This window comes from Diabrotica virgifera, chromosome 1, assembly GCF_917563875.1.
Source record: "Diabrotica virgifera virgifera chromosome 1, PGI_DIABVI_V3a".
Classification (NCBI taxonomy): domain Eukaryota; kingdom Metazoa; phylum Arthropoda; class Insecta; order Coleoptera; family Chrysomelidae; genus Diabrotica; species Diabrotica virgifera.
In genome coordinates, this window is record NC_065443.1 from 141,893,178 (window position 1) to 141,906,952 (window position 13,775).

General features: G+C 32.1%; 1 protein-coding gene across 19 annotated transcripts in view; it reads right to left on the reverse strand.

Annotated features, from left to right (window-relative positions):
• Positions 1–13,775, reverse strand: part of LOC114326365 (antichymotrypsin-2) — a 211,168-nt gene that overhangs the window by 161,375 nt on the left and 36,018 nt on the right. Inside the window, exon 1 of one of the 19 annotated variants that reach the window (XM_050641623.1) lies at positions 10,687–10,803. The exons of 16 other annotated variants lie outside the window; for them this stretch is intronic. Coding sequence is in view for 1 of the 3 variants with exons in the window: in XM_050641620.1 (XP_050497577.1) it covers positions 6,860–6,905 (46 nt within the window). In the remaining 2 variants the exon portion in view is untranslated. Of the gene's footprint in view, positions 1–1,777; positions 1,802–6,859; positions 6,933–10,686; positions 10,804–13,775 lie in introns of those variants that run through there. 2 more of the 19 variants (XM_050641620.1, XM_050641622.1) reach the window with 2 other exon arrangements.

The following is a 13,775-nucleotide window of genomic DNA, read 5'->3' on the forward strand; positions in this document are numbered from 1 at the left end:
CAAAATTTGTTATATAAAATTATTAATATAAATCAATGCTTTTTGAGTTATTGAAGATCAAAGATTTTATTTTTTCGTAAAAAAAATGCATGCTTTAAAGCTGTTTTTCACGTATAACTCAAAAACTATAAGCTTTTTCAAAAAAGTTATTATTACCAACTAATTACCAACTAAACTAATGTTAAGTCAAAGTGAGTTATGGGTAATTGAATGTAAATTTTTTTCGACGATTACTCAACTCTAAGGATTCAAGTTTAAATAACGGGAAAACGATGCATTTTATAAAATATACCTGTTAAGCAGTTGTCAAAGCACGGATTACCTATCAATTGAGCTTCAGAAGAAGTTAATAGCATTAAAATTAAGCAAGTTATGAAGAAAATAAGAGAACCCTTTCGAATTTTTTAGGAAAAAGTGAAAAATAAAACATACGCCATTTCCACAAAAATTAAAATTTATAGTAATCCTCATAATAATTTCTTTATATTCGCATAAGTAATGATATCAACAATTTTGACCGGTTCAGAATAACAATTTTTGAAAAAATGGTATAATTTAAAAAAATCAGAATTTTTAAAATGATCATAATTTTCATTTTCTTTTGATAATAACTCCAAAAATACTCAACATACATATAAATGATATATAACCAAATTTTAGTTTTTTCTGTATCAGATATTTTACCTTTTTTTTATTATTTCTATAGGGTAAAAAATAACCGAGATAGAAACGTTTAAAGCTTAAATTTTGCTACGAGAACCATGTAAATGGGGCCATTTAACTTTTTATTTTTAAAAAAGTAATGAGTTTAAAAGATTAAATTTAACGTCGTTTAATTGCCCTTGGAATTAACTTTCAAATGGTTTTTAGGCGAACCTGATAACCTTAAAATTAACGGAGTTATTGAAAAAAAAACATTGGAAAAATTTTAAAAGATAAATTTTGAAAAATTTTTGTTTTGAAAAAGTTTATGTTATAAAATGCATCATTTTCCCGTTATTTAAGCTTGAATACTTAGATTTGGGTACTCGCCGAAAAAAATATACATTCAATTAACTATAATTCACTTTTAGTTAACACCAAAAGGTTTTTCTAGTAAGGAGTTTATTTCATTTTTTATTAGCTTGAATTTTGGTAACAACAACTTTTTTGTTAAAACTTATAGCTTTTGAGTTATTTATCAAAAATCGATTAAAAAGATACATTTTCCTCACGAAAAATTAAAATTTTTGATCTTTAATAACTCAAAATTATTTTAAAAATTTTATATAACACATTTTGCTTAGAATTTGTCCCTCTATCGAAGTATGGGGTTATTTTTAAGAAAATAATTTTCACCACCGAGAAGGGGTGGCATCCACCCCCAGGGTAAAAGCGCAAGTTGGCATCATGTCACCTTTGTTCCTTAATATATCCTCTAACCACTCACCAATTTTTCAGCAAATCGATGGAGGTTCAACGAAATCGGACGTAATAGCTCATATCCACCTTCAGTGACTGCACTAGTAGACTCATTTAATGTAGGCATAAAGTCAAAATAAATAATAATGAATACACTGCAAACTGCAAAAATATTCAGTTATCAAAAAATAGCACTTGTATAAATACTGTAACGTGTAAAACATAACTTATCTTTCACTTTCATCAAAAATAGAATCGTGGGAATTTAAAAATATTCTATTTTTACTGATCGCTTTCTTGCATGAAATATATTACACAAAATCGTAGAAGTAATCTAATCGATCTAAAAATAATCGAACGGAATGTCAGAACTTACCGTTTCAGTGACGTGAAAACGACTGCAGTCGATACTGAACTTAATTTTGTTTATTTTAATATAAAAAACAAGTGCTTAATCCTTCTTGTGATAAACGATTTTCTTGAATTTTTTTATTTTAGATACCGGCTGATTTATTATCGTATCTTAGTATGATAACTTGGCACCCAGTCAGTGTTGATTCTTCTTCTTCTTTCTAGAAACTCCTTATTGCCCTCAGGGGCGTCGGTTGTTTTATTCATCCTCTATCCATCTCTTCCATTTCTTGCGGTCCTTTGCTAACTCTTTCATTTTTTATGTGTTTTTCCTTTTTCCTGTCCAATTTCTATAATCTGATAGATCCATCTTTTCGTTGGGCTCCCTTTCCTTCGTTTGCCATATCATTTTGATTCCATCACCTGCTTTGGTACTCTTCCCTGGTCCATTTTGTTAATGTGTCCATACCACTTTAACTTTCTTTTTTGGATCTTTGTTATTATCAATTCCTGTTTCAGTCTTTGTCTAATATCCTCATATCTTATTCGGTCCAATTTCGTTTTTCCTGCTATTTTTCTCGACTGCTTCATCTCCGCTGCGTTTATTGTACTGTCTATTTTTACATTGTTTACCCATGTATCACTTGCATATATTAAAGTTGGTACAGATATTGCATTGTATACCTTCAGTTTTATTTCTTTATCCATTTCTTCCTTTCCAAATATTGTTTTATTTTTAGTGCTTAGTAGACCTTATTTGCTTTTTTCGCCCTGTATGAGATTTCTTGGACTAACTTTCCATCCTCTGATATTATTGTTCCCAGGTATTCAAACGTCGAAACTGTTTCTATTATTTCGTTTTTGCACCTAAACATTGTTTGGTTTATTTCTTATCTTTTTCCGTTTACCTCGATTTTCAGATTTTCTATTTCTTCCACCCAGATATCGATTAATTTTTTCATTTTCTCTTTATCGTCTGCTATTATTCCTAGGTCATCTGCATATAGTAATCCCTCCATTCTCATTGGTACTATATTCCTATACCCTATTGTTGACTGTAATTGCCTTGACCTTCTTTTAGCGCTCTTCATTACTCTATCCATTACTAATATGAATAAAACTGGGCTGGACTGTCCCCTTGTTTTATTCCTCTCCTTAGGTTTATTATTGGCGATCTATTTCCGTTTATTTGTACTTTCGCGAGTACGTTTCTATATGTACTTTTTGCCACGCTTATTATCTTTTGCGGGATTTGCAGGTCTTCCATTACTGACCATATTATTTCTCTATTCATTATAGCATCAAAAGCAGCTTTAATATCTATAAACTTAATATATAAATAAACCTAAATATGAACAATGTTGATTCTAAACCTAAATATGAACTTTAATACAAAATCGATGTATTCACGACCACTATTAAAAAAGACATAAAAAAGTTCATGAGTATAAATAAATAGAAACGTGCATAATAATAACACGATCGAAGTTCTGACGTAAAGGCACATTCTCATTAAAAATTCGTATTCTATATGTTTGTATGTTCAATAGGTAGTCCTTCAAGGAATCCAAAATCTTAGTATTAAAGGCAAGGAGCAAATGAGATAATAAGCATTTCCAGAAGATGATTATTTACAAAGAGTTCTCTCTTTCTCTCTTCAATCCTGACCCTCCGGAGAGAGTGTAGTGGTCGACGTGATGTCGTGTATTGTCCATCTCCGTGTATTCTCCATCTCTGGTAATACTATATTATTTATCTATGGTGTATTGTCCGTCTCCAAAGATCTCTGTCTCTGGTCATGTCCTTTCGCTCATGCATAGGTCTTTTGCATATTCCTGTAATTTGATCGATCCATGTTGTTGGGGATCTTCCTCGTGATCTTCGGCCTTCCACTTTTACTTGTATAATGAGTGTTTCCATGTTTTCGGTGTTTGCTCTCATAACATGCCCAAAATATTTTAATTGTTAGGGATGAAATTTACTGGAGAGTCGTTGGCTAAGTTTTACCTCTCTTAAAATTGATTTATTTGTCCTACAATAGGTTACAAAACTGGAAAATAGATTGGCATGAGAATAGATTATCGTTGATTGGTCTTGAGAGCATTTTCCATAAAAGATAAAGAGTCCAAACTACTAATGGAGTTCATACTATTTTTCACACTGTGCTTGAACTGGAATGTGAAAATACCATTTCTAGTACATGGTTGAAGCTATAGGAATAGATTGTAAAATAGAACATATTTTTGTAGTGGACGAGCATCTTTAGGAATAACGACAGTATGTTTCAAGACTTGCATCCCATCATTTCGAATTTAACGCACCAGAGATGGTTGCCCAAAACAATACACTCGGAGAGAAAGAATATGGGAATGAGAAAAATTATGCAAGAATTTTACAACCAAGTTTGAAAAAAAAAAAGTAAAACACAGTTGATATAGTTGAATCATGCCAATAGCAATAATGATGAAGTTATTCAAAATTCCAGTTGTAAATATGTTCTAATTCTGAAAATCAGCGAGATATCATAATACAAAACATTAAATATTTTGTATTTTGATCACGATTTCCGAGTAGAAACGTCGAATAAATTAATAATTTCAAACTTAAAGTGTGGCTTTATTCCCAATAAAATAGTAAATTACATAAGATGCCACAAGGAAATAGCTTCAGAACAATGAACAATATTAGTCCGTTCTTTAACGGTAAAATATTGCAAAACCTCTAAATTTTAAAGAACCGCTTGGATTGACATGAAATTTGGCATACACATAGCTATCAAGTCAAAGAAAAAAAGTGATATTGTGCCGATATGTGCTTATGCCCTGGGGGTGGTTTTCACCCCCTCTTGGTGGTGAAAAAATATTCGTCCAAAGAAAGTCAGGACATCGATAAACTGGCTAATTTTAAGTAACTTTTGTTCTATAGAGTTTTTTCACTAAGTCAATACGTTTCGAGTTATTTGGCAGTGAATATGTTCATTTTTTCAACAAAATAACCACGCTTTTAGACGGTTTTTCGCAAATAACTCAAATAGTAAGTATTTTGTCGAAAAAACATTCTTAGCAAAAATATAGCCTGTAAAAAATTTAAAAAAATGGTGTATATATCACGTCTCTACACCTAGTAGAAGCAGAGTTATAGCTAATGAAAAATAGGTTCATATTCGTCAAATTCCAAATGGAATACTATAACGTGAAATAACCAAAAATGAAGCACATTTCGGGGAAAACTCATGACAACTTATTTAAAGTGTTTAAAAAAAGCTTCATTTTTGTTTTATAAAAAAAATTCTAGCATCAAAATTAAACAAGTTACGCTAAAAATAAAGTTAGTCCTTTTTGGTTTTGGTAAAAAAATCGAGAAAATCACCCCCTAATTAGTATCTTAAATGAACTTAATCGTTACGACTTCACAAGTTTCTTGACTCGTGTATATATTGTTTATACGATCTGTAAGTTTCATCGGTTCAAAGTCCTTATTATTGAAAGGGCTGTAGTTAAAAGGGGTTGAACGAGTCACTGATCACGAATGTATGCAAATTTAGAAACGCCAAATCTCAATCAATTTTTGTCTAACAGAAAAACAAAAAATACATGATATTCAGAAAAGCAAATCTGACTTTTTTTGTTTTTCGAGATTTTGGTATATCTAACAGTTTTTAAGTTATTTTGAAAAATAGCATATTTTTCAAAATTAAAATTTTTAAAAATTTTATTTTGAAACCAAATTTTTTCAAAAATAAGCACTTTAAATCGATGAAACTTACAGATCATATAAACACAACATAAGTAAAATAATTTGTGGAGCGGTAACGATTAATTTCATTTAAGTTGCTAATTAGGGGGTGGTCTTCCAGATTTTTTTTTTGCAAAAACAAAAGGGACCAACTTTATTTTGAGCGTAACTTGCTTAAATTTAAAGCTAGAAACTATATGTAAAAACAGAAATAAAGCTTTTTTTAAACACTTTAAAAAAGTTATAATGGGTTTTTCCCAAAAAGTGCTTAATTTTTTGGATATTTTACGTCGAAATATTCTATTTGAAATTTGGTGAATATGAATCTATTTTTCATTGGCTATAACTCTGGTTCTACGAGATCCAGAGACCTAACGCGTACACCATTTTTTTTACTTTTTTATAGGCTATATTTTTGCTAAGAACGTTTTTTTCGACAAAATACTTACTTTTTGAGTTATTCGCGAAAAACCGTCTAAAAATGTGGTTATTTTATTGAAAAATGAACATATTCACTCGCAAATAACTCGAAAAGTGTTGACTTGGCGAAAAAGCTCTATAGAACAAAAGTTACTTAAAATTAGTCAGTTTACCCATTTCCGGACTTATTTTGGACATATATTTTTTCACCCCCAACAGGGGGTGAAAGTCGCCCCCAGGGCAAAAGCACACATCGGCACAATATCACTTTTTTTCTTTGACATGTAAGCTATACGTATGCCAAATTTCATGTCAATCCAAGCGGTTCTTTAAAATTTAGAGCAAAAACCGTGAAAGAATGGACTATATCAAAAATACCAAGTTTCAGAACCTCGCACTACGTAATTTTCTCGTATTATTAATTTAATCAATTAGGTATATCTAACTTGTTTTAATCAGATTTTTATTCTTATAATATCTCCACAATATGTATCAATTTACATAGAATAAATAAAACACCTAAATTTGTATACAAAATCAGACAATAATTATTAATGAAGATGCGATGATAATATGCATGTTATATTATAATATGCAAATTATATTATTGTAGGTAAATATTTAAGATTTGAATCACATGATTTTTAGGGAAATGCTAAGAAAACTCTGCACCGAATGAAGGAGAATGGCGGCAACTTGTTTAAAATTTGTGGCTAACATTCAAAAGAACAAAGCGTGATGAGAAGAAAAACGTTTTATACACAAAATTTTTTATTGCTATAATTTTTTTTAACTTACAGATTTACGAAAAATAATTATTGAGTTATAACAAAACGGCAAAACGATTAACAAAAACATGTTTTCGTTAAAGGACAAAAATGGCATTTGAAAATATAAAAACAAGGAAGGTTATAAAAGGCATAAAGGTGTTAAAAATTTTTAAAGTATTTACCAAGACACAATAAATTCAATAAGAACAAACAACACGTTTGCAACATTTTGTACTTTTGTACTTACTATGTCGTACGGCAGGGTTTTAAAACCCACTGCTATGCGAATTTACATGCGCAATTGAAGAATTCGTAAACAATTGCGAAAACGTAAAAAGTGCAGAGCGGTATCAATATTCAACTAATACATCTAGCTCCAGGGCTTATGCGCTGGAATATGAAAGTTAAGTTTTTGGAAGTTATTATGTAATAATCACATATCGTATCCTAGAATAACTAACATAATTATAAAACAATACTATATTTATTTAACGATTCATATTAAAATATAATCATAAAAGCAAACGATAAGATAGTTTTATTTATTACCCGATACCAGAAGAAAAAAGCGGGAATTTGTCCCAGGAAGCGGCACAAACAAGAAACATCCTTAATGTTAGACAGCTAATTGAAGAAACTGGTGAATTTAATACCCGTATGCTTTGTGGATTACACAAAGGCCTTCAGTAAAGTAAAATGGCAGCGGCAGCACCTATGGTCAATATTAATCGAGATGGGGCCAGCCCACCACTGAATTTAACTGATAACGTCTATACCCAATAACAATCCAGTCGTCAGAAACGAAGACGAAAATGCCACTGATGACTGAACCTCTAAAAATCATACGAGCAATTTTGGGGCTGCAAAACAGATGCAAAAAAGTTGCGACTCCTACCCCCAGGCTTGCCTCTAAACCCACCCCTGTAGGGGGAAAACGGAAAACATCGATTTACCAAAAATCTGTACGCCATAGAAAAAATTTTTCGAACAAGAAATATAGCTGAGGTAATTTTAAACAAAAAATGCTTATTAGCTAGCACTTTTTGTGTAGAATTAACCGTTCCCTCAGAAACAACGCTTGAAGCGACCGGCGATTTTGAATGTCAGTTACGCGCGTGAAATCTTTTTTTTTTTAATAAAATGGGTATCAACTCGACGGTAAAAATTCGATATCATTTGATTAAAGTGCCCTATTGACAAAAATCAAAATGCGTTTTCAAATTCAATCGTTTAAGTACATACATATATATACTCAATAAATTTTTCCCGAAAATGTCGTTCGGTATCGTTTAGATTTGTTTAACTCCTTAATGCACAGTTTTTTTGAAAAAGGCCGGCAAAAAAATAATTTTTTTAATGTATCGTCCGGTGAAGGTAATTTGAAAACGGATCCTAGAGCGCAAGTCAGCCCAACGAGTACTTGCATTTATCTTCTTCTTCTAGCATATTTACGTTGTCGGACTAACGAAACGCGGCTGTAAATTTGTCGGACAAGAGATCGACAATATTTATGAATTAAATATATAAGTACTTCATTATTCTTCTTCTTTTTGTATAGACATGACTCTGTTTTTTCAATGTGCCTCTAGTAAGTTGTCGTTCCTTCGTTTTCGTGGTCTTCCCACTGATCGTCTTCCTATTGGGGAACCGTCTCTCGCTGTCCTGACTACCCTATTTGTTGTCATTCGGCTTATGTGGTCATTCCATTCTATTCTTCTGTTTCTTACCCAGTTATTAATGTTATCCACCTTGCACATTGTCGTATATCTGTACTTCTAGCTCTGTCCAGTGGCGTACTGAGCATGGTTCCGCGAGTTTCGCGGAACCAGGGCCCGTTTTGACGCACGTTTTGCTTCTTTTGTTTTTATTTTGATGGGGACATTTTGATACAGAAGTACACACTAGGAAATGTAATTGTTTAATACATTTTATTTTTGGTGTAGGTACTTATCAATAAAAACGAAGAATACCTATTCATCAAAAAATTTGAAAACAAAATTTATTAAGAAACGCAGAGGGAACGCTTTTCTTACTCGTTTTACCTGCTTAAACTGAAGCCCTTGCTTCAACACTTGTTTAAAGTACCTGCCTAAACACGTGCTAACACAAACACTTTTATTTTATTTTTTTATATTAATCGTTACCGCTTCATAAATTACTTTAGTTATGTATTGTTTATAAGATCTGTAAGATTCATTGGTTCAGAGCGCTTATTTATGAAAAGGCTGCAGTTAGATGGTCTTAAACGATTCACTATTAACAAGTGTGTATGCAAATTCTGAACAGCCATATCTTAACCAATTTTTGTCTTTAGGAAAACAAAAAGTCCAAAATATTCACAATAGCAAAACCTATATTTTTTCACTACTTGAGATTTTTGGTGTCACCAATAATTTTGAAATTAATTAAAAAAGAAATTTTGAAAATAAAAAATTATTTTACTTTAAAACTAAACTTTTTTTTAAATGAGCACTTTGAACCGATAAAACTTACAGTAAACGATACATGAGTCAAGTACTAACTTGTAAAGCGGAAACGATTAATTTCATTTTGGGATGCTAATTAGAGGGAGATTTTTACGATTTTCTTTACTAAAAAAGGGGACCAACTTTATTTTGAGCGTACCTTGCTTACTTTTGATGCTAGAAACTTTTTTTACAAAAAAAAAATTAAGCTTTTTAAACACTTTAAAAAGGTTGTGACGAGTTTTTCCTGAAAAGTGCTTAAATAACTCGCAAATAACTCGAAAAGTATTGACTTAGCGACAACAAATTATCGAACTAAAGTTGCTTAGAATTAGTTAGTTTATCCAATTCCGGACTTATCTTGAAAGTATCTTTTTTCATCTACGAGATGGGGTGAAAGTCACCCCCAGGGCAAAAGCATACATCGGCACAATATCACTTTGTTTGTTTGACATGTTAGCTTTGTGTATACCAAATTTCATGTCAATCCAAGCGGTTCTTTAAAATTTTGAGCAAAAACCTTAGGTAAATGAGTTTTTATAAAAAATTTATGATATATTTTATGATATTATGATGATTTATATTTAATGTTTATTAAAAACTTTTGATATACAATGTGTGTTCTAATTGGGCGGGCGGGCCCGCATCCCAACTGGAACCAGGGCCCGTTGATCTATCGGTACGCCACTGGCTCTGTCCCATAGAGTCTTACCATCGATTTTTCGAAGGGTTTTCATCTCTGCTGTTTCGAGCAATCTTTTTGCCAACGAGTACTTGCATTTATCCAAATACGAAAATAATCGTCACGAAACTGTCACTGGACGATCACAATTTTTTTCGAACAATCGGAAGGACGATGCAATGAACGATCTTTTTTTTATTGGAACGCATTTGGGTTACTGCACAGAAGCGTGATCGTTATATGACGGTTTTTCGCCGATTTGGAGTAAACTTAAACTTATTATTATAATATTAAATTGTACATTACATTTTAGTAAAATATATATTGAAACATGAGCGAATCAGAGTATGCTTTGTCGGAAAGCGGCTCACAAGGAAGAGATAAGTCGTGAGTGATAAGTAGAAAAAGGATATATTTTATACTGGAATAAGTAAGTGCTATAGCTTACAATCCCATATAAATGATAAACATCTATAAAACGATTGTTTTTTTTTGCTTTCACATTGTTATTTTCAATTCTCGATTGCATTCGAGTTTCAAAAATTATAGCAACATAAAGTATAACGCCGCTCGAATTATCTCGAGTGTGCACATTTCAAATTAGAACATTTTCCGAACGGGGACGATCTCACAGCGTCCCTCTAAACAATGAATATTAAAAAATAGTAAATATTGATTAAGAGAAAATAACGAACACAGTAAGAAATGGTAGAAGTGAATGCAATAACCAATTAAACAACGGAACGGTTAAGCGATATTTTAAATTCTATATTACACACAAATTACTTTTATCTTTCAACATCTTAATATTAACGTGATATTAACTAAAAGCAGTATGTACTTAATACTTTTGAAAACTTACCAATCAGAACTTGTAAATACTAGTGCTACCGACACTATCGACTAATAAAAACGCAATAAACGACAGGTTTGCACTCAGAGAAATATTTATCAATTTTATTGCAAATTTTCAGTGGCGTAGATAAGTTTATTGCAAATTCTCATTACCGTAGAGTGGGAGAGGCGCGGTAGGTAAATAAGAGCGATCCAACATGCATGAATAAAATTATAAAGATTTTGATGATTACAGACAGAAAAGGTAGAGAGGAAAAAGGTAACTTAGTAAGGAAGTTCAGAGATGGTACAATAAATTATAGCGTGGAACAGCTGATAAAAGCCTGCGAACAATACAACCCCAAAATCAGCAACAGATTTTACGGACACGAAGAAATACATAAGTAGACGTATAGGGTAACCGGAAAGTCCCTTTACACTAAAAATAATAATAATATTTCAACACCGCGCAATGTTTAGTTGCGTCCCGATGCATGCGCACCGTCAAAGACACCTGTCTGGTCACGCAGACAGAAGACAGACAGCAATATGATTAAAACGGGCGCGGCCCAAAATAGCAACAACTATGCCTTATCGGTAATCGTCTTCTGCAGAGCCTCCTTGACAACGGGTAGACCTAGAAATAGTACTATCGGGGGATGGCAGGAGACAAATTTAAATCAAAACGAAACCGTAGATTTTCTATTTTATTATCGGTAATCGTCTACGAGAAGTGCACGGTAAATTGAAGATGGAATTACAAAAAAAATTATGTATGTCTTTGTACTCACTTTATAATGCTGAAAAAATTACGGATCTGGACTTCAATGCTTATTTTTTATAATTCTCGTATCAAAGTTGCGCCTGAAGTTAGGTGTGTTGATGACAGTTTCGATTTTGGGGTGGACCCGATTGAAACATGATGGCGCCCCCAAGTGAGTATACAATAGTATTGTAGGGTGTCAATTACTAACTGCTTCAACGGTTTCCGAGAGGATGTGACAAATAGAATGTTCTGTTCACCGATGAGTGTGCGATTTCTCGAAATCGAAATGTTTATTTCTGGACAAAGGACAACCCTTATTTCTTTGAAGAAGTGAAGAAAACCCTCCTCATATTATGATGTGGGCTCAAATTACTTCAACTTATGTGCTTGGGCCATTTTTAAAGGCTCCATAAATTAACACACTTATCTGCAGATAATCAACGAGTGGTTACTATCGCAATTGACAGCTCAACACACTGCTGACAGTGTTTATTTTCGACAAGAAGGCGCCTCACCCCATTTTGCTCTCGTCATTATCAAACGCCTGAATGAAATCTTCCCAAACCGATGGATTGGGCGAGGTTCTCCAATTCCTTGCCTCCAAGAAGTACAGAATTGACAACGCCGGACCAAACACTGTGAGATTTCATTAAAGAGGAGGTTAGAAAACGCATAATATGTTTCGAATGAGGACTTACGAAACGGAGTTCGCCAAGCTTTTACGTCAGTAACTCAATACAATACAACATCGAATTACAACAAGACCAATCAATAACAAGAACTCTACAAACGTCTGGACCAAAAATTAATTAAATGTAGTTACTAACATCGCAGAAATATACGAATATATAAAAAATGCTTGAAGCATTTGGAACTAAAGAAGACACAGTAATAATCACCACAATTAGAAAATAACGGACAATGCAAGAACAAAAATTCAAGAAAACTCATACAGAAAATAGCTTACGTGAACTACATAATATATAGAAAAAGACAAAGAGGTGAAAAAATAAACAATAAAAGAAAAGAATGAAGGATGGCGGCAGGCCTTCTTTAATCTAGAAATGTGCCTAGGAGCAACAAGAACTTCGGAATATTGGAAAATACTGAGAGGACCGAGACACAATCAAAAGAAATATTTAAACTAGGAAATACTCCGGATCCAGAATGGGAGGCCTACTATAAGAAGAAACTGCTACAGGGACAAAGAACATAATTCGTCACAAAAGAAAACACACAAAAACTTAGAAGCAATAGAAACAAGAAATACAAATAACAAAAAGAGTTGTTATGAAGCTATTTCTTTGTAGCATTTTTGTTATTCTATTCTAATAATAGTTATTTATGTACCAAGTCAGTAAAGTGACTCTTTATCGAACGAGTCTTGATATTGAGCGAGCGAGGCGAGTAACAGACGAGTTCGATAAAGAGTTTTTACTGACGTGGTGCATACAAAATTTTATCGCCAACATAATTTGATTGGAAATCAACCTGGAATTTGCATTCCGATGATTCGCACCTTAAAGTTGTCTACGTACGAGTTTGGGCTCTGTAATTATTTAAAAATAATATCAAATTTATAAAATAAATTGAATAAAAATCTGTCGTTTATTTAACTTCTTTAAAATCTCATTATAACACTACACATTTTTTTAAATTTGATTATGTTCATTATTTCATAAAATTAATCATCTTTAATTTTAATAATCCCTGAATGAAAAACTGGAAAATGAAGTATGTACTGAAAGCCTGACAGCTTGGATAATGCCAAAATACATATATTTTATCTATCATTTCACTTTCTACAATAATTTGATATTGGTTTTACCACTTGCATTATATTGGTCTACTTGCAATTTACAATTTAAGAATTTTTTAAATTTTAGACGTCATAATAATTTCATGACGGTGATGACAGATAACTTTTGCAAGACGCTTTCGATTTTTAATCGATAGTTATCAATATTGAATAATTACTAAATCGGTAAAGTTTTAATTTATTTTATATGAATATATTTACAAAATACTACAGAATTTCACTTTTTGACATAAAAATTGATAATAACGCAAATTGTGTACAATATTTTTAATAATTAAAGTAAATAAATTTTAAGTTCACTCAAATTCTCGCCATTCGATTACTGCCATCGGCCACTTACATTCAATCTGGGTTAATTTGATTAATCGCGGCAGGTAAAGTAAAATTCTTCTTTCAGTACAATAAAGTGTTACTTTACTGCCGCAAATGAGGGCAAATGATTACAATAATGAATGAGTTTAGTGACGGTTGGCGATAAAATTATTTTTTCAAGTTAAATTGTGGCTTATTTCCCACTTAGAATAGTTAATAA